At 60.0% G+C, this 25606-nt stretch overlaps 1 protein-coding gene across 1 annotated transcript; it reads right to left on the reverse strand.

Annotated features, from left to right (window-relative positions):
* Window positions 1–1083: 1083 nt before the first annotated feature.
* Window positions 1084–25606, reverse strand: GLG1 (golgi glycoprotein 1). Its single transcript, XM_073565325.1, has 27 exons — window positions 25257–25606; window positions 16783–16815; window positions 15230–15316; window positions 14909–15124; window positions 14622–14825; window positions 12947–13018; window positions 12680–12863; window positions 12117–12331; window positions 11907–12028; window positions 11724–11825; window positions 10877–11030; window positions 10389–10526; window positions 10222–10308; window positions 10083–10145; window positions 8621–8734; window positions 7333–7421; window positions 5885–6002; window positions 5720–5812; window positions 5508–5645; window positions 5296–5419; window positions 5074–5216; window positions 4028–4129; window positions 3805–3912; window positions 3546–3666; window positions 3202–3308; window positions 2929–3092; window positions 1084–1425 (listed from the first exon to the last, which is right to left on the reverse strand). Exons 1-27 carry the CDS (start codon window positions 25530–25532, stop codon window positions 1404–1406), a joined length of 3396 nt encoding a protein of 1131 aa, XP_073421426.1. The 5' UTR covers window positions 25533–25606; the 3' UTR covers window positions 1084–1403.

The raw sequence follows: 25606 nt of genomic DNA on the forward strand, positions 1-25606 counted from the left end.
AGCAGCCGGAGGTGGACGGGGCAGGAGAGGCCTGAAGGGACAGAGGAAATCAGAGAAGATAGGGAAGCCAGACAGGGAGAACAGAGGGGGATGGCTCCGGGAGAGGCTATAGAGGAAGGGGGAAACCGGAAGCGATGGGTCCAGGAGACGCTAAAGGGGAAACTAGACGGGACGAGGCTAGAGGGGACAGGGGAAACCAGAGGGGATGGGCCCAGGGGAAGCTAGAGGGGACAGGGGAAATCAGAGGGGATGGGGCCAGGAGTGGCTAAAGGGGAAATCAGAGGGGATGGGGCCAGGAGTGGCTAAAGGGGAAACCAGAGGGGTCGGGGCCAGGGGAGGCTAGAGGGGACAGGGCCAGGAGAATGGGGAAACCAGAGGCGATGGGGCCAGGAGGCTAAAGGGGAACTCAGAGGGGATGGGGCCAGGGGAGGCTAGAGGGGACAGGGGAAACCAGAAGAGACAGGGCCAGGGGAGAAACCAGAGGCAATGGATCCAGTAGAGCCTAAAGGGGAAACTAGAGGGGACAGGCCAGGGGAGGCTAGAGGGGACAGGGGAAATCAGAGGGGATGGGGCAGGGGAATGTAAAGCGGAAGGGGGAAACGAGGGGATGGGGCCAGGAGATGCTAAAGGGAAAGCCAGAGGGGATGGGGCCTGGATAGGCTAGAGAGGACTGGGGAAACCAGAGGGGACAGGGCCAGGGGAGGTAGTGGGGATGGCAGAAGCCAGAGGAGATTGGGTCAGGGTAAGCTAGAGGAGAAGGGGAAACCAGAGGGGGAGAAGAGCTGGGACGACTGAGGCCGGCAGCGGGTTGCCCTTTCCATAGCACAGATGTATGCAGTTGTAAGCAGAAGGCGCGCAGTCAGCGTCAGCCAAGCCTCCAGTATGAGATCTATGGGTCGGCTGCAGCTCATTTTATCCGCCATCTTACAGAAAGTCTGACCCCAGAGTGGACAATCGAGTCTCTCCATCACACAATTGCCCTTTCCCTGCTTCTCATCGGTAACGTCCCCCAGTTCGGCACAAGCAGGCCTTGCCGCCCTCTTCGCCTTCCTTGTGACCACGGCACATGACGGCACAGGCGTGTAGGTAGCATTTTTGTTTTTTATTAAATCTTCCCATTTTCTGTACAGAAAAAAAAATGCACATTTTGCCTTAAACATCGGTAACATTTCATTATGACACAGCATGAACAGAATGAGGGTATCTATACACAGCGGGGAACCATTTACAGAGGAGATGAGGGTGCGACGCGTTCCCTGTGTGCGGAGGGCTGAGCTCCAGTGTATACGGCACCACCAGAACGGCCGGACAGGACTGAAGGGGTTAAAGCAGTAATGGAGTCTGGGGTGCGGGTGCAGTCCTGGCGTTAGATACAGGAGGGGTTGATTGGAGTCTGAGTGCAGTTAATGGAACACTCTCCCGTAGCTGATGAAAAGAGGAAAACATTTAGTGAAAGGGTTAAGATCGGCGCTGCCTGGTGTCGGGGCGACACGTCCCTGATAGCCCTGCAATATGCAGGACGTGACACTGTGATGGCGGCTTCACCTGCCACAGTGCATCCAGGTCTACAGCAGGGGGAGCGCCCCCCAGAGGCAGCGGCGGTACCTGCACTGACAGGAGTGGAGTGTAGGAGAGGCGCACGGGCTGGGGGGAGCCTCTGCTAAAGTGGGGAGGAACAGAAAAACATGGAAACCAAGAGCTATCCTGGAAGACAAAGGGTTAAGTTAATGCTCTAATGTCGGGGCAAAAAAGCGCACTTACAATCCAGCGGTACCGCACCGGCTGCGAGAACCGTCAGTCCTGCAGGTCACATTGAGGCAGAGTCACAGAACCAAGAACCTCCCCCGTGCGTCCCCTTCCCCCACAGCGAAACGTTCCAGCTGCGTCACTACGGGGGGCACTGTGCTCATGGTATGTATGGGGGGACCCTGCGCCCCGCAGAACCCCAGCGGCAGCACGGTGCAGGCAGAGCGCAGCATCCCCCCCCATGAGTGTCCAGTGCCGGGTACAGTAGTGCAATCACCAGCAGGCGCTGTCACAGCTCGGGAGCCCGGGGTCCAATCGTGGAGCTCGAGAGCTCGGGGCCGCCCGTGGAGCTCGGGAGCCCTGGCCATGGGAGAAGGGGAAGCAGAAAGCAGCACAACACCAAGCAAAACAAGAAAGGAACCGATAAATATCAGACATCACAATGAGAGAAGAAAAGTCAAATTCAGACAAAGCGAGGTGAAGGGCGCGACCCAGGCCACGACGGAGAGCAGAACTTCTGGTGCAATGTGTCAGTCTGGAGGGAGCAGAGTGGAGACCCCCAAAGTCATGGCAGCCTCCCCCCTGCTGGAGTCACTAATACTTCTGATGAGCAGTTGGGTGAACCGTCGGTGTCCGGTGAAAGTTTTGGAAGCTTCTGCGCGGTTTGTGTCCGGTGCAGGATGGAGCCGTTTGTGGGCAGAGTTTTGGCAGCGCGAGAGCTGGGCGCTTGGACCCCTCTCTTTGCAGACGCTAAGGCTCCAAATCGCTCTCTCTCATGATGGGGTATGCAAAGTGGCTGAGGCACGGCTTCCAACTCCGGAGGTGTAGCGGGAGAATTATCCAGGCCCCTCTATCCCCGACCCAAAAAAAGGGAAAAAACAAAATCCACATAATGCAACACGGCACTAGGCAAGAAGGGGCTGTGCAGCCACACGGGGCCGGTGGAAGTAGCCATGTTGTGGTTCAGGGCAGAATGGAAGGAGGGAGCGGGGAGGTGGGATGAAATAAGAATTGGGGGAGGGCACCCCGTCGTTACTTCCGGCTCCCCCTCCAGAGTCAGCAGCACTGGAAGGAGCAGGAAGGAGAAGGATGGGATCAAGCTGTATGAGACATGGACACAGGGCTGCCCCCCGCCCCAGGACCCCCGGCTTCTCACAGCTGCTGCTGAGGGGTCTTCTCTACCTGTCCTTCATCTCTCGTGTCACCCTCTTCGTAATGCGCCCACACAGAAGGCCCCCAAAGAATAAGAGGCAAACTCCAAACAAAATGACGGACAGGATGTAATTCTTGGAGGGAGAACTCATCACTTGCATTGCCAAATCCGAGAACCCGTCAGCCGGGGCCACCTGCGAGAAAACACGATAGCAATTAGCGACAGGGGAAGATGTGGATGGAAAACTGGGCTCCACCTTCGGTAGTGACAGTAGAGATTCTACTTGCTGATGGTTTCCTTACCTTGGCTGCATAACTCCACATGTCCAGCCGGTCCTGCAGTCTCTTCTTACACTCTGGCTGCAGACGAACCATCTTATCTTGTAATGCTTCGATTAAGCAGGACATCTCTGCGGAGAAGACGGGGACATTACCACTGTATACAGAGGCCTTGTACCACAGAGGACACAAAAGACCAAACTCCGCAAAAAATGGAAGCAGAATTGGGAACATCTTCTAACATCTGGTTAAAAAATAAAGTGCAGCCATGCGGTGGTAAGCGCCACCTTCCTTCGGGCAGCGCTTTTCTCTCCGCGTGGTAGTGGCGGTGTGGATGCGGCTCAGATACAGATGCATTAAGTACTTACGGCGTCCTTTGCCCGGGGGGATGGCGGCACAGTGATGTTTAATATCCAGCGCGCAGGCCGTGTGCAGGACGGGATCCACGAAGATGTCCGCTTTACTCTCCTTCAGCATGTTCAGAACCTCCTGCAGAAGAAAGGACGGAAGCCGTGAGAAACAAGACATTGAAAGATACACAGGCGCCGCCCGGAGGTCTCCTGGTCATCATGGGACAATGACGGGGCCGCCGTCTCTTCAGCAGGTGCTATGTGGATTGGAGATTACCTTCTTGCAGCCGGTAGACTTTATTTTCAACAGGTTCATCTTCAGACACTCTTCCACCTGCCCTGTGGGCTCCTGAGCGGCCGCCTCCTCACCGCACAGCGTATTAATCTGCAAAATCAGAACAAGAAGCCATAACATTGGGGGTACGGGGTAACGGAAGCCCCTGTAAGGGCAGCGGCATGACGACCCTCACTGATAACTCCGGTAACTCGCCAGCACTCACCTCCTCCGAACACTGGATCTGCAGTTGGGGATCCAGCCGGTAATCCAGCGCCGTCTCCTGGATGATGACCCGGATCTGATCCTCACAGTCCGGAGACAGACGCTGCGCAGACAAAGCCAAATACGAGTCAGCATCAGGGAAAACTAGCTGTGAAAGCTGCCAGGAGCGACGTCAGAACGGCACAAGGAGGACATGGCAGACGTGAGGATCGGTGGGGGCGCTGGGACCACCAAGTGAACAAGGAGCAGAAATGAGGAGGCTCGGAGGAAAGCTCTTCTGCCCCTGTATTATGGCAATATGCCTCACAATTTGGAACAAATATGGGTCCAATTCATAGTAATAACATCCTTACATGTTCAGAGCACAGGAACCGCTGCGTCAGAGCGCATGCAGTCACATCAAGAGGAGACAACGCAGCTCCACCGTTCCTGGGCTTCCAACACCTCAGGAAGACGTTTGGGCATAAGGTCGGTGATCTGGAGTTTCTCCGGGTTACTTAAAATTTGGACCCTGGCTGATGAGAACGGAGCGGACAGGAGGGTCCGGGAAGGACCACAATCTGTCCGCTCTGTCACTGTGGACTGTAAGGGCTCCTGCAGACGGCCATCTATCCAGCAGCTAGAACTTGTCCGATGATAGTCTATGCAGATGTTCACGCGTCCGACTCTCCTTGCATCGAGTAGTCTGCACAAAGGCACGGAGACTTGTCCGCCTTGCCCCGAGGGTCGGCTCCAGCTCTCACATGCAAGTGTGTGTCAGTGAGGAATCTCGGACGGCCCTCAGATGCCATCTGTATGAATGCGCCTCCATCCATCACCCGCACCCAGAAGCCGCAGCTCGTTAGCTCCTTATTGACATTTGAACCGTGCCTCAGCTGCTGTCACCTTCTAATCTCCCGTGTGATTTGTGCACTTATTACCAGGAGTCGTGCTTTTCTTTGGAGGTTTATGGGTCACTTTTGGTCATACACCTTGTATCGGGCGACTCATCGGTTACTGGCCATCTTGGTCTTTGGGACCAGGACGGAGTCTTCACCTCTTACTCACCTGGTCGGCGTACTTCAGCTTCAGGCAGGAGATGACCTTCCCTTCCAGTTCGGTGTCGTCTTGGGCATCGTTCACGATTTGCTGGCAGAATTTGGGGATATCCGCTTTGCAGGACTTGCGGAGCACAGGGTTCAGACGATAATCTGTCAGAACAGAGGGGTACGGTTATTGAGAGGGTCAGAAGAGGCCGAGCCGCAGTCAGGGGGACGCCATCACACTGACCTGTGTTCTGGGTGATCTGTCGCTTTGTGATCATCTGCTTACATTTGGGGTCCATGGTCTCAGTGTTCTTGTTCTGCTTCAGACACTGCAGGATGTACTTGGGGTCAGAATCACTGCAGAATCTCTGAGGAGACCCAAAACAGATTTATTACCAGGGGCTTCATGGACAACAACACTCATCCTCCCCACAGCCTCTGACTCTGAGGTCCCACCTTGATCATCTGCTTGCAGACCCTCATGAGCGTGTAATCCAGCTCGGGATCCATCATCTCGGTCTCCTGGAGCTTGAAGACTTTCTGATGACAAGGCGATGTCAGCTGCTTCTTTTTTTCCTTCAGACACTCAATGATCTGCAATAAAAGGGTTAAATGTGATCTGTAAGAGGCAGCAGCAGCGGCAGAGAGGCAGCAGCGGACGATCTCACCTGAGCATTTCCAAAGGGAACGTTGGGGCACAGGGTGGTGATGTCGGTCTTGCAGGAGTCGTACAGTTTGGGCTCCAGGCGGATGTCCTCTGACTGTGGGAAGGATGAGAGTTATTACTATATGATGACTGCGGAGGAGACGTCCATAGATCGGTGGTACCTCACCATCTCCAGCTCCTCCACGCGCAGCTGCTTCCGGCACTTCAAGGACACCCTCTGCTCCTTCAGGTCCTGCAGGGTGTCATTGCGGACTGTGGTGCTGAGGCAGATGACGACGTCCACCCTGTGTGGGGGAGACCGCGGGGTCAGGAGGTGCTCATACACAGTAGTAGGGGTAAAGGCCCTTTTACATTTAGCGATGCACCAGCGATCCGACCAGCGATCCCACCCGGTCAGGATCGCTGGTGCATCGCTAAATGATCGCTAGTGAGCTTTCATACAGAAAGACCTCACAGCGATTCAGCAGCGACGCAGCGCACGATACTCACCTTTCACACACAGCGATCCTGCGTCCTCCCGCCCGCCTCCAGCGTCGCTCGTCGTCACAGCAGGAAGTCTCAGCAGGAAGCGCCCGACGAGAAATGGAGCCGGACATTCTCGCGCGATCAGCGATGGACAGCGGGGGAGCCGGTCGCTGGTAAGTATCACACATAGCGATATCGCTAGCAATATCGCTATAACGTCACAAAACCAGTGACGTTTTAGCGATATTGCTAGCGATATCGCTTAGTGTAAAACCCCCTTTACAGGGGGTAAGGCCAGCAGTAGGGGTGACAGTGGGGTCAGGGGGTGCTCACACCCAGAAGGGTAACAGCGGGGTCAGGGGGTGACCACACCCAGCAGTAGGGGTGACAGCGGGGTCAGGGGGTGCCCACACCCAGCAGTAGGGGTGACAGCAGGGTCAGGAGGTGCCCACACCCAGCAGTAAGGGTGAAAGTGGGGTCAGGGGGTGCTCACATCCAGCGGTAAGGGTGAAAGTGGGGTCAGGGGGTGCTCACATCCAGCAGTAAGGGTGAAAGTGGGGTCAGGGGGTGCTCACACACAGTAGTAGGGGTGACAGGGGGTCAGGCCAGCAGTAAGGGTGACAGCAGGGGGTGCTCACATCCAGCAATAGGGGGTGACAGCAGGGTCAGAGGGTGCTCACACCCAGCAGTAGGGGTGACAGCGGGGTCAGGAGGTGCCTATACCAGCAGTAGGGGTGACAGCGGGGTCAGGGGGTGCTCGCACCCAGCAGTAGGGGTGACAGCGAGGTCAGGGGGTGCTCACACCCATCAGTAGGGGTGACAGTGGGGTCGGGGGTGCTCACACCCATCAGTAGGGGTGACAGCGGGGTCAGGGGGTGCTCACACCCATCAGTAGGGGTGAAAGTGGGGTCGGGGGTGCTCACACCCATCAGTAGGGGTGACAGCGGGGTCAGGGGGTACTCGCACCCAGCAGTAGGGGTGACAGCGGGGTCAGGGGGTGCTCACACCCATCAGTAGGGGTGACAGTGGGGTCGGGGGTGCTCACACCCAGCAGTAGGGGTAACTGGGGTCAGGGGGTGCTCACATCCAGCATTAGGGGTGACAGCGGGTTCCTATACCAGCAGTAGGGGTTTGAGCGCGGGCACTCACTTCTGCTTAATGTTGGGGCACAGCTTCAGCACGTCCTCCTTGCACGCCATCTTAAACTTGTAGGAGAAGCGGAAGTCTTTCATTTGTATCTAAACGAAAAAATAAGGAACGGCATTATTTCTAGTAAGTTCTTTTAGAAGCAGGTGGGCGCTTATTTCTACACTTGATAAATGGACCCGTACTCGGGGATCAGCGATTCTCAGGACACAGCCACACCGCACACAAGAGGCGACTGAAGCTTAAAGGTTTTATCAAATGTTTGATATTTTTAACTATATGAGACCTGTCCCTTGCTCAAAAAACCGTCAAATACCCTGCAAAATCCCATGATTCCGCTGCTCTATTCAGTTTTGGGCTGCATCACTTCATTGCAGAGACAGCCACGTTTGGGGCTCAGTATGTGACATCTCTTGGGAGTTTCCTCAGCCTCCTCTGGGGCGTTTGCTACCAGCCCTCCCAGGCCTAGCCAATTACAGCTCCGCAGCGTCTGACTTATCAGCTTCTGAGCTATGATTGGCTGTCTGGGAGGAAGCGTTGATAGCACACGCCCCAGAGGAGACAGAGGAAACGCCCAATCGTGCTACAAGCAGAGATGTCACATACTGAGCTCCAGAAGTAACCAATGTGAATAACTCTGCAATGGAGCAAAGCAACACAAAGCGTCATAATCAGAGGAGCGCTGTGATTTTTACAAGGTATTTATAATAGTCTTTAATATTTTTCGGTCACTCCTGAGGATGAATGGTTATTGTATAATCTTGCTATTATTCTGGAATGTGGCTACAAATGCAAATAAAAAAGGGACTGAGTGACAGATCTGTTTGTCGAGCTCTCCAGGAGTGTGGTACACTAGTGGGGTCCTGCCCCTCGTAGCAGAAGACCTCGGCCCCCGGGGGTGATTCAGCCAGAGATGATTAGCGTGCAGTGCGCCGTGTATCATGTCTGTCGCCCGTTATTTCGTCGTACCACGCCATTCTTCCACGTGATGTCTGCTCGGTACGTAGAGATGGCTGCACAACTTTCCATCCTGGAGACCCCTACGACACGCGGATGTATGACGTACACACGTATGTACGGAGTTTGCATGTTCTTCTTGCCCTCACATCTTGTATGACATCTCACCGGGCATCTTCCATGTCTGTCATACACGGCTCACTTTGGATTGTGAACATTTAATCACCCGAGTGCCGAGCTCCTCTGCCATCAATGAGAGAACGGCAGAAATATGGAACAAGTGTGGATTCTTGTGGGCGGCGACAGGATGAACAACGCCGAAGGGGCCACGTACCAGCTGGAAGTGTGTGACGCCCACCGCGCACTTCTCATTCATCTCCTTCTGATGCTTGTTCTGGATTAAACACTCCATCAGATCCCCAGAGTCAATCTGGTTGTCAGCAGACTCCTGAGTAGACAGAAAAGCGCGGTCAGGCAGACGACGAAGAGCACGGTCAGACAGACGACGAAGAGCACGGTCAGACAGACGACGAAGAGCACGGTCAGACAGACGACGAAGAGCACGGTCAGACAGACGACTAAGAGCACGGTCAGACAGACGACTAAGAGCACGGTCAGACAGACGACTAAGAGCACGGTCAGACAGACGACTAAGAGCACGGTCAGACAGACGACTAAGAGCACGGTCAGACAGACGACTAAGAGCACGGTCAGGCAGACGACGAAGAGCACGGTCAGACAGACGACTAAGAGCACGGTCAGACAGACGACTAAGAGCACGGTCAGACAGACGACGAAGAGCACGGTCAGACAGACGACTAAGAGCACGGTCAGGCAGACGACGAAGAGCACGGTCAGGCAGACGACGAAGAGCACGGTCAGGCAGACGACGAAGAGCACGGTCAGGCAGACGACGAAGAGCACGGTCAGGCAGACGACGAAGAGCACGGTCAGGCAGACGACGAAGAGCACGGTCAGGCAGACGACGAAGAGCACGGTCAGGCAGACGACGAAGAGCACGGTCAGACAGACGACGAAGAGCACGGTCAGACAGACGACGAAGAGCACGGTCAGACAGACGACGAAGAGCACGGTCAGACAGACGACGAAGAGCACGGTCAGACAGACGACGAAGAGCACGGTCAGACAGACGACGAAGAGCACGGTCAGACAGACGACTAAGAGCACGGTCAGGCAGACTACTAAGAGCACGGTCAGGCAGACGACTAAGAGCACGGTCAGACAGACGACTAAGAGCACGGTCAGACAGACGACTAAGAGCACGGTCAGACAGACGACTAAGAGCACGGTCAGACAGACGACTAAGAGCACGGTCAGGCAGACGACGAAGAGCACGGTCAGGCAGACGACGAAGAGCACGGTCAGACAGACGACGAAGAGGAGCACGTCAGACAGACGACGAAGAGCACGGTCAGACAGACGACGAAGAGCACGGTCAGGCCCATACATCCCGCGCCCTAATAAGAACAGTCCTTGGATCAGTGGCGCCTAATCTCCCGCTGACCATGGAGAGACATCTGACGCCGCAGCATTTACACGTGGTGCTTGTACAAGCAGCCGTACTCCGTCAGTCCTCACACCCGCACGCCTCCCTTCAGTACCAAGGATCGGCCATGATGACTGTTCCCTTCCAAGCTTATGTCAACTGGATATGAAATGCACACTAGATGGTCGCCCGGTCCTGACATTAACCCCCAGGTCTGCACAATCATAGGCGAAAGACCAGCGGCTCCCAGCCCCAATCACGACCCCCGGCCCCTATCCAGCCGACCTACGTGGCAGTATCCCTGGATGATGGGCTCGCATGCTCTCATCAGAAGGGTCTCGATCTGGATGTCCTGGAAGCCGAAAACACAAAGGTGAATCCACCGTCAAGGTCCTAATGATGGCGTCAGGGTCATAAATGATCCGTACCTCCGACTCCAGCTCCGTCAGATTCCCCACGATCTCCCTGCATTCAGGAACCAGTTCTTCCAGGTGATCCTGCAAGCACTCCAGCTCCTAAGGCGACATACGTGATGGAGTCAGTGCACTGGCAGCATGTCAGAGCCGGCCACCATCAGGACACAGCGGCCCCTTACCTGTCCTGTCTCCGTCTTCTCATTGCACCACTTCCCCAGCTCCGTCATGCATTTTCCCTGCATGGCGGGATCCAGCTTCACATCCAGCGCCCTCTGGTGGAGGATGCGCTGTACTTCGGCACGGCATTCGCGAGATAACTGCATGGACAGGAGATCTTTAGGCAGATGGAGTAAATTTTGGGACCCATATGGGCACATACAGTTACAGTATGAGACATCCTTTGTCACATATTTTGCACCAAGATCTTGAAGGGATCACGAACTAAAGGACCAAACAAGTCCGAATTCTACTTGATATGAAGAGGAGGATGGGGGCGATTGTTACAGACCATTCACAAAAGCTCATGCATTACAGGCGGCCACTGACTCCATGGGTACAGGCCGGCTTCCCTTGGTGATGACAGCTCAGTGTCACCGGTGACCTACTGTTATGGAACGTTATGCCCCTGCCTCGCCGTATCTCCAGGGTGCACAGCCTCCTGACTCACCCTGCGACCCTGCTCCTCGGTGCGGTACGCGTGCCGATACAAACAGGAGAAGATGGCCCCCGCCGGCATGTTCTCATTGGTCTCATTCCAGCCGTGTGCGTAGCACAATCGGGAGGCGTCACCCTGACATTTCCTGTATAAGATGGGATCCAACCTGGCAAAGAACAAGGATCAGTGTAGTGTCAGCAGCACATAGAGGCCCCGCGCACACATGGCCGCCGCAAGACGAGGCCCCACACACACGGCCGCCGCATGACGAGGCCCCACACATGGCTGCCGCAGTCAAGACGAGGCCCCACACACATGGCCACCACAAGACGAGGCCCCACACACACGGCCGCCGCCGCATGACGAGGCCCCACACACACGGCCGCCGCAGCCAAGACGAGGCCCCACACACAAGGCCACCACAAGACGAGGCCTCACATACACAGCCGCCGCAAGACGAGCCCCCACACACGGCCGCCGCAGCCAAGACAAGGCCCCACACACACGGCCGCCGCCGCATGACGAGGCCCCACACACATGGCCACCACAAGACGAGCCCCCACACACGGCCGCCGCAGCCAAGACAAGGCCCCACACACACGGACGCCGCCGCATGACGAGGCCCCACACACATGGCCACCACAAGACGAGGCCTCACATACACAGCCGCCGCAAGACGAGCCCCCACACACGGCCGCCGCAGCCAAGACAAGGCCCCACACACACGGCCGCCGCCGCATGACGAGGCCCCACACACGACGAGGCCCCACACACACGGCCGCCGCCGCATGACGAGGCCCCACACACACGGCCGCCACAAGACGAGGCCCCACACACACGGCCGCCGCAGGCATCTTACTTCCAGTCCCGGGAGATGAAGTACTGCAGCTCCAGCAGACGGTGCTCACACTGCTCCACCATCTTCTCTGTATACAAGTGCTCCATAAGGCACGACAGGATCCTGGAGAAGAGAGGGGCCATCAGCGCTCAGCAATACTCCCCGAATGACCCCATCCCTGCAGGAGGCACACAGGACACTCACATGGGATCACCGGAGCGGATGTGCTTACAAGCCGTCTGGATGACAGATTCGCAGGCCTCATTGAGAGCGCGGTCTATCCGATAATCTGAGGCAGGGTCAGTCTCCTGCACCAATGTCTGTAACTGTAGGGAGGAGAGGCAGACATTACAATGGTGGACAGACGTACAGGACCTGATTACTGACAGAACCACAGATGGCCGTGGCACTCACCGCCTGCTGGCACTTCTCTGCTATAATGCCCTTTTCTCCACGCACGACTTTCATGAGGCAATGCAGGGTGCGGCCCTTCCGGTGCAGGCCGGAGCAGTGATGCTCGATCTCCCCGCGACAGCTCAGAATAATCTCTGGGCTCAGAGAGAAGTCCTCCATTAACATCCGCCTATAATCCAGCATCTCCCCCTGGCACTCGCTGCTCACCTGGCGTCCTGGAGAAACATGACACAGCGGGGCCCAGATGGGCGTTCATGAACCAGAAGCCGACTAGGAGCCAATTATCCCTTTTCAGGTGAGGCATAAAGACCCCCGCATGCCCCCATTAATGGCACTGCTGCCTGCACCGTTCTCCGGCCATGTATACATGTTCAGGGTTGCAGGACTCAGGATCTACATCTCGGGATATGTTACTGTGCACAATGTACTATAATGTATGATGAGGGGGTCCTAAGCCTTGTCCTACCAGCTGCACAGACCCCACAGTGATGGCGCCACCACTGATAGACAGAGAAAGAACGGAGAGCGGACGATCAGACCAAGTGCTAATGTGAGATCCGCACCTCGATGCACCGCGGACTCCAGGCACAGCAGCAGGTAGGAGAGCCGAGCCTCCCGGGAGCGTGGATGGTTCTCCACACTGCAGCGGTACTTCTTCAGGTCGGCCTTACAAGACTTGGCCAGCGAGTAACTGACCTTGTAGTCCTGAGCAATCAGCTTCTGGCGGGTGGTCAGGGCGTCGCGGCACTGCACGAGAAACGGATACTAATCACAGCAGCAAATATGAAAAGACGGCAAAAAGCGCGGGGGCAACGAGGCCCAACACTCACCCGCTCACTCATGGACTCCTCAAACTTGTGGTTGAACAGACACTTGTAAACTCTTCCTTCTCCAGCTTGTACCTGATCATAAATATCAAGATGAATAATCAAGTAGTGCTTGCCCCGGGGGTTGGCAGAGGAGGAAGAGGGGAGAGGGCCAAGCAGCAGCAGCAGCAGCCCCGGGCCGGCAGAGGGCCAAGCAGCAGCAGCAGCCCCGGGCCAGCAGAGGGCCAAGCAGCAGCCCCGGGCCAGCAGAGGGCCAAGCAGCAGCAGCAGCCCCGGGCCAGCAGAGGGCCAAGCAGCAGCAGCAGCCCCGGGCCAGCAGAGGGCCAAGCAGCAGCAGCAGCAGCAGCCCCGGGCCGGCAGAGGGCCAAGCAGCAGCAGCAGCAGCAGCCCCGGGCCGGCAGAGGGCCAAGCAGCAGCAGCAGCCCCGGGCCGGCAGAGGGCCAAGCAGCAGCAGCAGCAGCAGCCCCGGGCCGGCAGAGGGCCAAGCAGCAGCAGCAGCCGCGGGCCGGCAGAGGGCCAAGCAGCAGCAGCAGCCGCGGGCCGGCAGAGGGCCAAGCAGCAGCAGCCGCCGCGGGCCGGCAGAGGGCCAAGCAGCAGCAGCCGCGGGCCGGCAGAGGGCCAAGCAGCAGCCGCCGCGGGCCGGCAGAGGGCCAAGCAGCAGCAGCAGCAGCCGCCGCGGGCCGGCAGAGGGCCAAGCAGCAGCAGCAGCCGCCGCGGGCCGGCAGAGGGCCAAGCAGCAGCAGCAGCCGCCGCGGGCCGGCAGAGGGCCAAGCAGCAGCAGCAGCCGCCGCGGGCCGGCAGAGGGCCAAGCAGCAGCAGCAGCCGCCGCGGGCCGGCAGAGGGCCAAGCACCAGCAGCAGCCGCCGCGGGCCGGCAGAGGGCCAAGCACCAGCAGCAGCCGCCGCGGGCCGGCAGAGGGCCAAGCACCAGCAGCAGCCGCCGCGGGCCGGCAGAGGGCCAAGCACCAGCAGCAGCCGCCGCGGGCCGGCAGAGGGCCAAGCACCAGCAGCAGCCGCCGCGGGCCGGCAGAGGGCCAAGCAGCAGCAGCAGCAGCCGCGGGCCGGCAGAGGGCCAAGCAGCAGCAGCAGCCGCGGGCCGGCAGAGGGCCAAGCAGCAGCAGCAGCCGCGGGCCGGCAGAGGGCCAAGCAGCAGCAGTAGCCGCGGGCCGGCAGAGGGCCAAGCAGCAGCCCCATGGCCGGCAGAGGGCGAAGCAGCAGCCCCATGGCCGGCAGAGGGCGAAGCAGCAGCCCCATGGCCGGCAGAGGGCGAAGCAGCAGCCCCATGGCCGGCAGAGGGCGAAGCAGCAGCCCCATGGCCGGCAGAGGGCCAAGCAGCAGCCCCATGGCCGGCAGAGGGCCAAGCAGCAGCCCCATGGCCGGCAGAGGGCCAAGCAGCAGCCCCATGGCCGGCAGAGGGCCAAGCAGCAGCCCCATGGCCGGCAGAGGGCCAAGCAGCAGCCCCATGGCCGGCAGAGGGCCAAGCAGCAGCCCCATGGCCGGCAGAGGGCCAAGCAGCAGCCCCATGGCCGGCAGAGGGCCAAGCAGCAGCCCCATGGCCGGCAGAGGGCGAAGCAGCAGCCCCATGGCCGGCAGAGGGCGAAGCAGCAGCCCCATGGCCGGCAGAGGGCGAAGCAGCAGCCCCATGGCCGTAGCAGTGTCTCCAGATGATGATCACTTACAGTTTCACAGAATCGCTCCCGGTCATCTCGACAGGCGAAGTACAGGTGTCTGTCCAGATGAAAGTCGTCAGACGAGAGCTCGGCCACGCGCATTATAGACTGTTTACACTTGTCAGATAAGCGGCTCTGGGAATCAGCCTCCTCAGCTTCCTTTACGATGGCCTTCTCCAGACAAGCGACCACCTCGCCCTGAGAGTGAGGGTCCTGTATGTGGAGAAGCCGCCATGTTATTGCGGATATATCACCCTAGTGGCGCTCGTTGGACAATATCAGACAGCAATGCTCACCTTGTCTCCAGGCCGAATACTGCCGCACTTCAGAGAGTTAATCTCAGCTCTGCATTCCTCCATGAAGCCGCAGATCAGGCGGTAATCGCTGTAGATGATAGCGGCCATCTTAGTGATGTACTGGTGGCACTGGTATTCTGTGATATTCACACGATGCTCCACCAGACAGGAGACCAAGTAACCCTTCCCGGGAGTCTCCTCCGCACATTCCTTCAGCTGAAAGCAAAGGTGAAAAGACGGTGACGTCACGGATCCCCAATCCTACCCAGCCAGAGCCAATCCCACCCGTGATCCCCTGCCTGTCCAAACAAGAGCACTCACTCCGGACAGTGTGGACTTGCAGATCTCTTTGGCCACAGACTCAAACTTGATGTCTTTTGTCAGGTTCAGTTTAAAGTTCCACAGAAGCTGAAAAAGAAGAACAGAAAAAAGCAGCGGTGAAATGGCCAGATCAGAGCGCAGCGGCCCAAATCAGCGGGCAGCGGCCCAAATCAGCGGGCAGCGGCCCAAATCAGCGGGCAGCGGCCCAGATCAGCGGGCAGCGGCCCAGATCAGCGGGCAGCGGCCCAGATCAGAGGGCAGCGGCCCAGATCAGAGGGCAGCGGCCCAGATCAGAGGGCAGCGGCCCAGATCAGAGGGCAGCGGCCCAGATCAGAGGGCAGCGGCCCAGATCAGAGGGCAGTGGGCAGCGGCCCAAATCAGCGGGCAGCGGCCCAAATCAGCGGGCAGCGGCCCAAATCAGAGGGCAGCGGCCAAGATCAGAGGGCAGCGGCCAAGATCAGAGGGCAGCGGCCAAGATCAGAGGGCAGCGGCCAAGATCAGAGCGCAGCGGCCAAGATCAGAGCGCAGCGGCCAAGATCAGAGCGCAGCGGCCAAGATCAGAGCGCAGCGGCCAAGATCAGAGCACAGCGGCCAAGATCAGAGCGCAGCGGCCCAGATCAGAGCGCAGCGGCCCAGATCAGAGCGCAGCTGCCTAGATAAGTGCGCAGCGGCCCAGATCAGAGGGCAGCGGCCCAGATCAGAGGGCAGCGGCCCAGATCAGAGCGCAGCAGGCAACGGCCCAGATCAGAGCGCAGCAGGCAACGGCCCAGATCAGAGCGCAGCAGGCAGCGGCCCAGATCAGAGCGCAGCAGGCAGCGGCCCAGATCAGAGCGCAGCGGCCCAGATCAGAGCGCAGCGGCCCAGATCAGAGCGCAGCAGGCAGCGGCCCAGATCAGAGCGCAACAGCCCAGATCAGTGCGCAGCGGGCAGCGGCCCAGATCAGAGCGCAGCGGCCCAGATCAGAGCGCAGCGGCCCAGATCAGAGCGCAGCGGCCATAGAGAGGCTGGTTCAGCTGCACCACATAGGAGAGGGGTCCCAGTGCAGGCACTCGGTACGGAGAATGAGAGAGGGGCGCCAGTGCAAGCAATCTGAAATCGGAAAATAGGAGCAACTGCAGCTCCTGGCGAGGGTCCGGGAGGATGCGAGAAGGGGTCTGAGCATCAGGCTACAGCAAGACAGACGGCCCACTCCTCCCAATCCCATCCGCGATGTAAGGTAATGGGTGTGTATACAGCAGTATACAGGTATCGTCTGTACACCTATAGGATATGTCACAGCTGATGGACTGCAACCAAACGGCCTCCCGTAGCCACATCCATCTTTTATGACGGCTGAAGGAGGAACATACAGTGACAGGAGCGAATAAACACAGTGGGAGGGCGTCACATCCACACGGCAGACATATACGGAGTCTATAGTGTGTATGATGCATACAGTATATGGGGTATATGAGATGTCTATATGATGTATACAGCATATGTGGTGTATAGCGGGTATACAGCATATGTGGTATACATACACGGTGCACTCTGTGCATCCACACAACACTTACGTGGTTACAGTCCGAGGAGATCTCACTGTCCGCCTGTAAAGAAAGAGAAACCCATTATTATCTGCGCTGGTACTGCCGGAGCACAGGCCTGCGGCTTCTCTGCAGAACATCCCATTATTATATGTCGGGACGGATGCAACCAGTGAGCAACAGTGGAGCCAAGGCAGCGGACCCTACACTGGAGCTGAGGAGATCAGACCTGGAGACAGGAGGATGCTGCAGGGTGCAGCCATACAGATACCGTCAGACAGCGCGCCGCCCCGGGCAAGGCCGCCACATGCCACCAGGTATCTCAGAGGATGAGATGAATCACCCTACAAATATCTACACGAGACCCGACGTCATCACAAGGGTGCGAGGTGCCCCGGACCGAGCAGTGCAGAGCTGGGACATATGCAGGGGCGGCACAACCTCGATACTACGTGGCGGAGCATTGTGCTGCTCACCATTGTGTCCTGCAGCAGTGTATAACAATGCCCGGGCATCCATCACCTGTGACTGCCAGTGTGCACAATAAGGCGGACTTCCGGCTCACGTGCGGGAGGGAACGGCAGCACCAGGCATATTGTGCAGCTCCATACAGATCTGTATACAGACGGCCCGGGGGCAGAAGAGCCAGGAACGGCCCACCGTCCGGCAGAAAGACTCCCATCATCCAAACATTAGGGACGGGGGGAGCCTCAGACAGGGCTACTGAAGGGGAAATGCAGGAAGGAGAACTCACTGACAGTCACCAGAACCGCGTCCCCCGCATCCAGCCACATGCCGCCCCCCCCAGCATCCAGTCATGTTGTCCCCCTGCAATCCAGTCACGTGACGTCCCCCCCGCATCCAGCCACGTGCCATTCCCCCCGCATCCAGTTATGTGCCGTCCTCCCCCGCGCCAAGCCACCTGCCATCCCCCCCGCATCCAGCCACGTGCCGTCCCCCCCCGCATCCAGTCATGTTGTCCCCCTGCAATCCAGTCACGTGACGTCCCCCCACGTGCTGTTCCCCCGCATCCAGCCACATGCCGTCCTCCCCCGCGCCAAGCCACCTGCTGTCCCCCCCGCATCCAGCCACATGCCGTCCCCCCTGCATCCAGTCATGTTGTCCCCCTGCAATCCAGTCACGTGACGTCCCCCCCGCATCCAGCCACGTGCCATTCCCCCCGCATCCAGTTATGTGCCGTCCTCCCCCGCGCCAAGCCACCTGCCATCCCCCCCGCATCCAGCCACGTGCCGTCCCCCCCGCATCCAGTCATGTTGTCCCCCTGCAATCCAGTCACGTGACGTCCCCCCACGTGCTGTTCCCCCCGCGCCAAGCCACCTGCCGTCCCCCCCGCATCCAGTCATGTGACGTCCCCCCACGTGCTGTTCCCCCCGCATCCAGCCACGTGCCGTCCTCCCCCGCGCCAAGCCACCTGCCGTCCCCCCCGCATCCAGTCATGTTGTCCCCCTGCAATCCAGTCACGTGACATCCCCCCACGTGCTGTTCCCCCCGCATCCAGCCACATGCCGTCCTCCCCCGCGCCAAGCCACCTGCTGTCCCCCCCGCATCCAGCCACATGCCGTCCTCCCCCGCGCCAAGCCACCTGCTGTCCCCCCCGCATCCAGCCACGTGCCGTCCCCCCGCATCCAGCCACGTGCCGTCCCCCCGCATCCAGTCATGTTGTCCCCCTGCAATCCAGTCACGTGACGTCCCCCCACGTGCTGTTCCCCCGCATCCAGCCACGTGCTGTCCTCCCCCGCGCCAAGCCACCTGCTGTCCCCCCCGCATCCAGTCGTGTGCCGTCCCCCCCCCCCCCGCATCCGGTCGTGTGCCGTCCCCCCGCACCCAGCCACAGCAGCTCACCATCCAGCTCAGTCATCTGGCAGCGAGGAGGGTGGGAGCAATAGTCTCCACGCAGCGAGCGGCACTTGGAGGGGCCGTGGTGATCAGCGGCGTCTGTCCTACCGGTGTGGGGGCGCCGCTCCTCCTGCGTGTCCTGTCAGTCACAGCGTGGCGTCACCCAGAGATCACCGCTGTATAATTATCGCTCCGCAGGTTTCTTTTTCTGTCTAATGTGATTTGGAACAGCTGCTCCACCAAACCGCAGGGACCGCCGTCACCAGACCTGGCGCAGGGAGGTGGGGTCCTGGCCGCGTCTGTAAATAACCCCGAGTACTCTGGGTGCAGGAACACGGGGTGCAGTGTGTGCAAAGGGAGGGAATCACGCCCATCATTTCTACAGCGCCTGCAACCTGCTGTGTACACTCGATCCCGGATCCTGCGACCTCTGCCCCCAGTGCCGCCGGGAGCACAGATAACACATGCACAGACCGGGCAGGGTCTCCAGACAAGTCCTGGCAAATACACACCCAGGAGAAGGCCGACCGATACAGCGCCGTCACACGGACCAGAGGAGGGGGCAACCGATCGGGCGCCGTCACACGGACCAGAGGAGGGGGCAACCGATACAGCGCCGTCACACGGACCAGAGGAGGGGGCAACCCATCGGGCGCCGTCACACGGACCAGAGGAGGGGGCAACGGATCGGGCGCCGTCACATGGACCAGAGGAGGGGGCAACCGATCGGGCGCCGTCACACGGACCAGAGGAGGGGGCAACCGATACAGCGCCGTCACACGGACCATTGGAGGGGGCAACCGATACAGCGCCGTCACACGGACCAGAGGAGGGGGAAACCGAAACAGAGCGGTCACACGGACCAGAGGAGGGGGGCAACCGATACAGCGGAACAGAGGAGGGGGCAACCGATACAGCGCCGTCACACGGACCAGAGGAGGGGGCAACCGATACAGCGCCGTCACACGGACCATTGGAGGGGGCAACCGATAGAGCACCGTCACACGGACCAGAGGAGGGGGAAACCGAAACAGAGCGGTCACACGGACCAGAGGAGGGGGGCAACCGATACAGCGGAACAGAGGAGGGGGCAACCGATACAGCGCCGTCACACGGAACAGAGGAGGGGGCAACCGATACAGTGCCGTCACACGGAACAGAGGAGGGGGCAACCGATACAGTGCCGTCACTCGGACCAGAGGAGGGGGCAACCGATACAGCGCCGTCACTCGGACCAGAGGAGGGGGCAACCGATACAGCGCCGTCACTCGGACCAGAGGAGGGGGCAACCGATACAGCGCCGTCACACGGACCAGAGGAGGGGGCAACCGATACAGCGCCGTCACACGGACCAGAGGAGGGGGCAACCGATACAGCGCCGTCACACGGACCAGAGGAGGGGGCAACCGATACAGCGCCGTCACACGGACCAGAGGAGGGGGCAACCGATACAGCCCCGTCACACGGACCAGAGGAGGGGGCAACCGATACAGCGCCGTCACACGGACCAGAGGAGGGGGCAACCGATACAGCGCCGTCACACGGACCAGAGGAGGGGGCAACCGATACAGCGGAACAGAGGAGGGGGCAACCGATACAGCACCGTCACACAGACCAGAGGAGGGGGCAACCGATACAGCGCCGTCACACGGACCAGAGGAGGGGGCAACCGATAAAGCGCCGTCACACGGACCAGAGGAGGGGGCAACCGATAAAGCGCCGTCACACGGATCAGAGGAGGGGGCAACCGATAAAGCGCCGTCACACGGACCAGAGGAGGGGGCAACCGATAAAGCGCCGTCACACGGACCAGAGGAGGGGGCAACCGATAAAGCGCCGTCACACGGACCAGAGGAGGGGGCAACCGATACAGCGCTGTCACACGGACCAGAGGAGGGGGCAACCGATACAGGGCCGTCACACGTACCAGAGGAGGGGGCAACCGATACAGCCCCGTCACACGGACCAGAGGAGGGGGTAACCGATACAGCGCAGTCACACGGAACAGAGGAGGGGGAAAGCGATACAGCGCCGTCACACGGACCAGAGGAGGGGGCAACCGATACAGCGGAACAGAGGAGGGGGCAACCGATACAGCACCGTCACACAGACCAGAGGAGGGGGCAACCGATACAGCGCCGTCACACGGACCAGAGGAGGGGGCAACCGATAAAGCGCCGTCACACGGACCAGAGGAGGGGGCAACCGATAAAGCGCCGTCACACGGATCAGAGGAGGGGGCAACCGATAAAGCGCCGTCACACGGACCAGAGGAGGGGGCAACCGATACAGCGCCGTCACACGGACCAGAGGAGGGGGCAACCGATACAGCGCCGTTACACGGACCAGAGGAGGGGGCAACCGATACAGCGCTGTCACACGGACCAGAGGAGGGGGCAACCGATACAGGGCCGTCACACGTACCAGAGGAGGGGGCAACCGATACAGCCCCGTCACACGGACCAGAGGAGGGGGTAACCGATACAGCGCAGTCACACGGAACAGAGGAGGGGGAAAGCGATACAGCGCCGTCACACGGACCAGAGGAGGGGGCAACCGATACAGCGGAACAGAGGAGGGGGCAACCGATACAGCACCGTCACACAGACCAGAGGAGGGGGCAACCGATACAGCGCCGTCACACGGACCAGAGGAGGGGGCAACCGATAAAGCGCCGTCACACGGACCAGAGGAGGGGGCAACCGATAAAGCGCCGTCACACGGATCAGAGGAGGGGGCAACCGATAAAGCGCCGTCACACGGACCAGAGGAGGGGGCAACCGATACAGCGCCGTCACACGGACCAGAGGAGGGGGCAACCGATACAGCGCCGTTACACGGACCAGAGGAGGGGGCAACCGATACAGCGCTGTCACACGGACCAGAGGAGGGGGCAACCGATACAGGGCCGTCACACGTACCAGAGGAGGGGGCAACCGATACAGCCCCGTCACACGGACCAGAGGAGGGGGTAACCGATACAGCGCAGTCACACGGAACAGAGGAGGGGGAAAGCGATACAGCGGAACAGAGGAGGGGGCAACCGATACAGCGCCGTCACACGGACCAGAGGAGGGGGCAACCGATACAGCGGAACAGAGGAGGGGGCAACCGATACAGCACCGTCACACAGACCAGAGGAGGGGGCAACCGATACAGCGCCGTCACACGGACCAGAGGAGGGGGCAACCGATACAGCGCCGTCACACGGACCAGAGGAGGGGGCAACCGATACAGCGCCGTCACACGGACCAGAGGAGGGGGCAACCGATACAGCCCTGTCACACGGACCAGAGGAGGGGGCAACCGATACAGCGCCGTCACACGGACCAGAGGAGTGGGCAACCGATACAGCGGAACAGAGGAGGGGGCAACCGATACAGCGCCGTCACACGGACCAGAGGAGGGGGCAACCGATACAGTGCCGTCACACGGACCAGAGGAGGGGGCAACCGATACAGCGCCGTCACACGGACCAGAGGAGGGGCAACCGATACAGCGCCGTCACATGGACCAGAGGAGGGGGCAACCGATACAGCGCCGTCACACGGACCAGAGGAGGGGGCAACCGATACAGCGCCGTCACAAGGACCAGAGGAGGGGGCAACCGATACAGCGCCACCACACGGACCAGAGGAGGGGGCAACCGATACAGTGCCACCACACGGACCAGAGGAGGGGGCAACCGATACAACGGAACAGAGGAGGGGGCAACCGATACAGCGGAACAGAGGAGGGGGCAACCGATACAGCGGAACAGAGGAGGGGGCAACCGATACAGCGCCGTCACACGGAGCAAAGGACGGAGACTGGACTGACTAAAGGTGCACAGATAACCCCAACAGGAGGTAAAGACTCGGCACTAAGAATTGGTCTGAACGTAACCGCTGACTGCCGGGCTTGTAAAAGATAGAGGTACCCCAATGCCAGACCGGCCCCCACTAACTCCAGACCGATCCCCACCCCACGCTAAGGCCAACCCCAGAACTACCAACGCCAGATTGACCCCCAACCCCGTCAGTGCCAACGCCAGAACTATCAACGCCAGAGTGACCCCTACACCAGTGCCAACCCTAGAACTACCCCCACCAATGCCAGACAAACCCCCCCAACAACAGACCGCCCACCCCTCACCAATCCAAGACCAACCCCAGTTCAACCCTCAGTCGCCCACCAGTGCCATCTCAGAATTACCCGTTCCCCAGCTAATGCCAGACCAACCACCCCAGCAACCTCAGACTGCCCCCCACCGCACCCGCTAGCACCAACCCCATAACTTCCTTCTCCAAAACCCAGACCAACTCACACCAGCGTCAATGCGAGACCGACTCCTGCCAGCACCAACTCCGGAACTGGACCCCACCCCCGCCAAACCGACTGCCTACCATTGCCAGCCTGACTGATCACCCCCGTGTCAATCCAATAACTACCCCATAATCAACGCCAACCCCATAACTTCCCCCACCCCTCCAACCAGATCTGCACCCAGGGAAATACTACACCGTGCTGTGACTATAAACCATTAGACGTCACTCCTGACTGCGGGCTGAGACCCCGATGCAGGCGGTTGCCCCCCAGACACTTGGTTCAGGATACAGACTCAAACAGGAGATGGTGCGGAACTGAATACGGAGGTGGTAATAATATAGCACCACAGAGGAAGCACACTGCGGGGTACACAGCATCAGGGGGACCCTCGTACACCTGTTTAGGGGAGCAGTAGGGGAGCATGATGTTACACCGATGTATATTGGAGTGTATGGAGGGGGGACAGCATTTAGGGGAGACATACGGGGTGCTACACTGCTGGGGTTGATGGAGACGTCTGTGGATCTCAGCCACAAGTGTCCTAAACCAAGCGTGACAGCCTCATGTGAGACCGAAGCTAGGGAGGTCCGGACCGACATGAGCCTCAGGGGGCGCAGTGCGAGGAGCACGGCATGTGGGGGTGTAAAACAAGGACAGGTCCTATCCTGGGGACCATGAGGGGCTCAGTACATTGTCGGAGTGTAGTATGAGCACTGGGGGTGACGCTTGCATGCCTCGGAGCACACTGTCCGGGGGGGCTCTTGAATGCTTCGGGTGCACCGTCCGGGGGGGGGCTCTTGCATGCCTCAGGGCGCACCGTCCAGGGGGGGGCTCTTGCATGCCTCAGGGCGCACTGTCCGGGAGGGAGGGGGTCCTAATCTCGGGGTGCACTGTCTAGGTGAGAGGCTCCGTATCGGGGGGTTTTCTGTGGTCTTAGGGCACACTGTCCGGAGGACGCAGTATCGCAGATGGGGGTCTGTGTCTTGGGGTGCACTGTCTGTGGGGCTTTGGCGGAGTCTGTATGCTGTATCTTGGGGGGGGGGGGGGGGGCGTCACTATCTTGTGTCTTGTTGTGCACTGTCCAGCAGGAAGGGGGCTCCTGAACTTGGGGTGCACTGTCTGTGGGGCTTCAGGGGGAGTCTGTGTCTTGGGGTGCACTGTCAGGGGGCTCTGTGTTTCAGAGGGTGCTCAGCATCTTGTGGGGGGTTTGGAGTCAGTGTCTCAGCTCCGTATCTCAGGGCGCACGGGTGGGCTCTATCTCGGGGGTCTCCCTATCACGGGGGGTGCGCCGTATGTTGGGGATCTCCCTATCCCGGGAGGCGCTCCGTATGTTGGGGGGTCTCCCTATCCCGAGGGAGGTGCTCCGTATGTTGGGGGTCTCCCTATCCCGGGGGGGGCTCCGTATCCTGGGGGCGTCTCCCTATCCCGGGTGTCTCCCTATCCCGGGGGGCTCCGTATCCTGGGGGCGTCTCCCTATCCCGGGGGCTCCATATGTTGGGGGTCTCCCTATCCCGAGGGGTGCTCCGTATGTTGGGGGTCTCCCTATCCCGGGGGGGGGACTTCGTATCCTGGGGGCGTCTCCCTATCCCGGTGGGCTCCGTATGTTGGGGGTCTCCCTATCCCGGGGGGCTCCGTATCTTGGGGGGTCTCCCTATCCTGAGGGGTGCTCCGTATGTTGGGGGTCTCCCTATCCCGGGGGCTCCGTATGTTGGGGGTCTCCCTATCCCGGGGGGCGCTCCGTATGTTGGGGGTCTCCCTATCCCAGGAGGTGCTCCGTATGTTGGGGGTCTCCCTATCCCGGGGGGGGGGATTCGTATCCTGGGGGCGTCTCCCTATCCCGGGTGTCTCCCTGTCTCGGGGGTCTCCATCTCAGGGGTCTCCCTATCCCGGGGGGGTTCTCTATCCCGGGTGGTCTCTGTATCTCGGGTGTCTCCCTATCCCGGGTGGTCTCTGTATCTCGGGGGGGTCTCCCTATCCCGGGTGGTCTCCGTATCTCGGGGGGGGGTCTCCCTATCCCGGTGGTCTCCGTATCTCGGGGGGGGGGTCTCCCTATCCCGGGTGGTCTCCATATCTCGGGGGTCTCCCTATCCCGGGTGGTCTCCATATCTCGGGGGTCTCCCTATCCCGGGTGGTCTCCATATCTCGGGGGTCTCCCTATCCCGGGTGGTCTCCATATCTCGGGGGTCTCCCTATCTGGGGGTGGTCTCCCTATCTCGGGGGGTCTCCCTATCTCGGGGGGTCTCCCTATCTCGGGGGGTCTCCCTATCTCGGGGGGTCTCCCTATCCCGGGTGGTCTCCATATCTCGGGGGTCTCCCTATCCCGGGGGTCTCCTCCTCACCTCCCGCACGTCCTGCAGGCACTCCAGCACCGCCAGGTTGTTGTTCCAGGCGTTCTTGGGGCAGATGCGGGTGATGTCCTCCCGGCAGGCCTCCTCCTCGATCAGTCTGATGCCGGGGAGTCTACGGGGCTGGGAGGCCGCAGGTTGAGCCGCTCCGGCCCCGGCGCCCGCCTCCGCGCCAGCCCCCTCAGCCCGGACCGTCGGGCACACGAGCAGAGGCAGCACCGCGCCCGCCACCAGCCAGCACCACAGCCGGACACGTCCGCAGGCCGCCATCTTGGAATCAGCCAGTCACGGAGCAGCAGGCGCGTTACTGTGCACCGGGCACCACGGAGCCGCGCACGTCACCA

The sequence above is a fragment of the Dendrobates tinctorius genome, unplaced genomic scaffold, assembly GCF_039654945.1.
Source record: "Dendrobates tinctorius isolate UK_male_01 unplaced genomic scaffold, ASM3965494v1 ptg000663l, whole genome shotgun sequence".
NCBI classification, from domain to species: domain Eukaryota; kingdom Metazoa; phylum Chordata; class Amphibia; order Anura; family Dendrobatidae; genus Dendrobates; species Dendrobates tinctorius.